Source organism: Schistocerca americana, chromosome 2, assembly GCF_021461395.2.
Source record: "Schistocerca americana isolate TAMUIC-IGC-003095 chromosome 2, iqSchAmer2.1, whole genome shotgun sequence".
Classification (NCBI taxonomy): Eukaryota; Metazoa; Arthropoda; class Insecta; order Orthoptera; family Acrididae; genus Schistocerca; species Schistocerca americana.
In genome coordinates, this window is record NC_060120.1 from 405,642,163 (window position 1) to 405,645,149 (window position 2,987).

The 2,987-nt window shown below is 61.1% G+C and overlaps 1 protein-coding gene across 1 annotated transcript; it reads right to left on the reverse strand.

The window, feature by feature from the left end:
• Nucleotides 1-1,141: 1,141 nt before the first annotated feature.
• LOC124594053 (translation initiation factor IF-2-like) lies at nucleotides 1,142-1,791 on the reverse strand. Its single transcript, XM_047132403.1, has 2 exons — nucleotides 1,783-1,791; nucleotides 1,142-1,699 (listed from the first exon to the last, which is right to left on the reverse strand). Exons 1-2 carry the CDS (start codon nucleotides 1,789-1,791, stop codon nucleotides 1,142-1,144), a joined length of 567 nt encoding a protein of 188 aa, XP_046988359.1.
• Between the last annotated feature and the right edge of the window lie 1,196 nt (nucleotides 1,792-2,987).

Here is a 2,987-nt window from a genome sequence, read left to right on the forward strand (position 1 = left end):
GTCTGCGAGGGCATCAGCCTTCGCAGCTGGTTCCCACACAGCCCGACCATGGCCCATCAGCGGAGGGATACGTTGCGTGCGGCGTAGGAAACGCTTCGTCGTCCGCCAGGCCGTGCCGTCGTCAAGGCAGAGGATGGCTACCTTGTTATTCCAGTCGCGACGGCGATTGTTGTCAATGGCGGCCTGGATGTCCCGACGCATCCTGTTGAGGAGGCGCTTGGTGTCGGCATTTCTTGTCCTCTGCCACTCCCGGTAAACCTGTTTCTTCTCAGTGATGGCCGCAAGGATGGCCGGCGGCAGCTGTCGGGAGTAGTCAGGCGGAGTGCGTGGTCGGGGCGGCGTTGCTATGTTGGCGGCGTCGATCGTGGTTGCCGCGAAGTGCAGAAGTGCTGCGTCCACTCCAGCTTCCGCAAGGGGCAGCGCGGCGGCGAGTGAGTCCGTCACGGCTGCTTGAAACCTGTCCCAGTCGATGCCAGCAAGTGAGATGCCCCTCCTGGGCTGTTGTAGGGCGTCTAGGTCTATATCAAAATCCACTGGGACATGATCAGAAGACAATGCTGTCCTCGTCGTGGCAGTTATCAGATGAGGGATGCCCTTGACGACCGCGATGTCGATTATATCCAGGAGGCCACGGGCAGGGAAGATAGTCGGGTCGTACGGCCCCACCACAAGCGCATGGTGACGTTCCGTTACCCGGAGCAGGCAGCGTCCAGCGGCATTGGTGATCTTGAAGTCGTGTTTACTATTGAAGTCCCCGGCGACGAACACCTGGCCCCTCAAGGAGAGCAGAGCATCGATGTCAGCAGGGTCCAGTGGACATGGTGGTCGATAGGCAGCGACGAACGTGATGGCGCCCGCCGAGGTATGAACGACGACACCAGTGGCCTCCAGCGTTGCCAGTGGTGGTAGTTGTATCACATGATGACAAATGCCATTCCGGATGTAAACGGCTGTCTCACCACCCGCCGTCAGTCGATCGGTGCGATAGATGGAGTAGTTTGCCGCCCTGACGTCGACCCCAGGCTTCAGATGGGTTTAGTTGATAAGGCAGACGTCGACGGCTTCGTCTCGAAGAAATTGGCGAAGTTCGCCGGCTTGAGTGCGGACGCCGTTGGCATCCCACGCGACGACCGTGAGCCCTCTAACGCTGCCCATAGTGCAGCTGGTGAGTGTTGACACCGGTCGGGGCCGGAGCGGCCATCGGCACTGCAGCGGTGAGTTGCTGCGACAGGACTTCGATCAACTTCGTGGCACTGGTCACCAGGGCAGTGAGCTGTGCGACGAGGTTGGTCAGATCAGCGGTGGAGGCAGCAGGAGCGGCCCCGTCGCTGGAAGGGGGAGGCGTGGCTGCTTCGCTGTGAGAGTCCACCTGGGGCTGCTCCACTGACGGCGCTGAGCGCTCGGTACCCACGGGGCGTCGACCCCCGCGCCGGCGGTTGGCGGGGCGCAGTCCGGCCGAAGTCCCGGGAGAGGCAGCTCCCGGTTCCGTCACTAGCAGCTGGGGTGGAGGCACAGGAGCCTCAGGTGTTAGCACGGCCTTGGATGCGGTGGGAGCAGGAGCGACAGACGCTGTCGGGACGGCGGAGGGCGCCCCTGATGCTGCCGCCGCGAAAGAGACGCCGGGCCGTCTCGTTGCTGGCGTCTTCGGACGGGGCGCGGGTGTTTGACCACGTTGGCGAGCGATGGCACGCTTCCACACCTTTCACGCACGATAACTGGCCACGTGTGCACCGCCACAGAGTGCACATGTCGGCTTCTCGGTGGGCGGACGGGGGCACGCACGTCCTGCATGGGCGCCGGCGGATTTAACACATCTGTCCGGCATAGAGCAGTGGCGCGCGACGTGATTTATCCCCTGGCAGCGAAAGCACTGCACTGGGCCTCTCCGGGAGCGAAGATCTTCGGTCCGATCCGGAAAGTCGGCGACCCGCGTCAATTGGTAGACCTTGCGGTTCCTCACGGTGTCGGAGCAGACGACCAGGAAGAGCGGCACATATCATCGCGTGACTTAGGCGACTTCATCTTCACGACCGCCCGGATGTAGAAGCCCTTGGTCAGCGAGTTCACGATGCAGGTGATCGGCTTCCCTGTTGAACGGGAGGCCGCGTATTACAATCTTCAAGACCTTGTCAGGTGCGGAAGCGTGAGTATAGAATGGGATACCACGCTCAGACACTTTCTGAGTGACCCGGTTATACTCGTCACCAGTGCAGAGTGTGACCTTGTACAGGCACGCCCGGCAGGCTTCACGATGTACACGACCGTTGTCCAGCTGCGCATCAAAAATGGCTCTGAGCACTATGGGACTTAACATCTATGGTCATCAGTCCCCTAGAACTTAGAACTACTTAAACCTAACTAACCTAAAGACAGCACACAACACCCAGTCATCATGAGGCAGAGAAAATCCCTGACGCCGCCGGGAATCGAACCCGGGAACCCGGGCGTGGGAAGCGAGACCGCTACCGCACGACCACGAGCTGCGGATAGCTGCGCATTAACTTCTGTAGTTCCACATAGGGCGGCCGAAACTGGACGACCACCGGCGGAAGATGAGAGTCTTCCTTCGGTGCAGGATCGAGCGGCAGCTGTTCCGGCCCGTCAGCGAGCGCGTCGAATGAGTTGGCGACGGCAGTTGGAAGCGTCGTCGATGACTGCATGCGTCTTGCAGTTCGCCGAACCGGGACAAAACTGTCGGCGTTAGGGGCGAAATCTTGCTTGGCCCTCTTCTCGATCGGCGAGCTGCGAACAGCGGACGTCGCGGCATTTGCCCTCCTCTTCATTTTCCCGCTTCGTCCGCGTGGCTGAGGCGCGGTAGAGCTCTCATCTTCAGAATTGGGGAGCGGCGCAGACAGCGCTGTCTTCAAGGTTTCCGTAGCTGTGTCCATGAAATCCATAGCCATAGCACTGGTCGTCGTAAGTGGGGGGCCAGATGGGGCCGCCGACGGCGCAAGCGCGGCCGGACAGCGATCTGCAACACCCTTCGC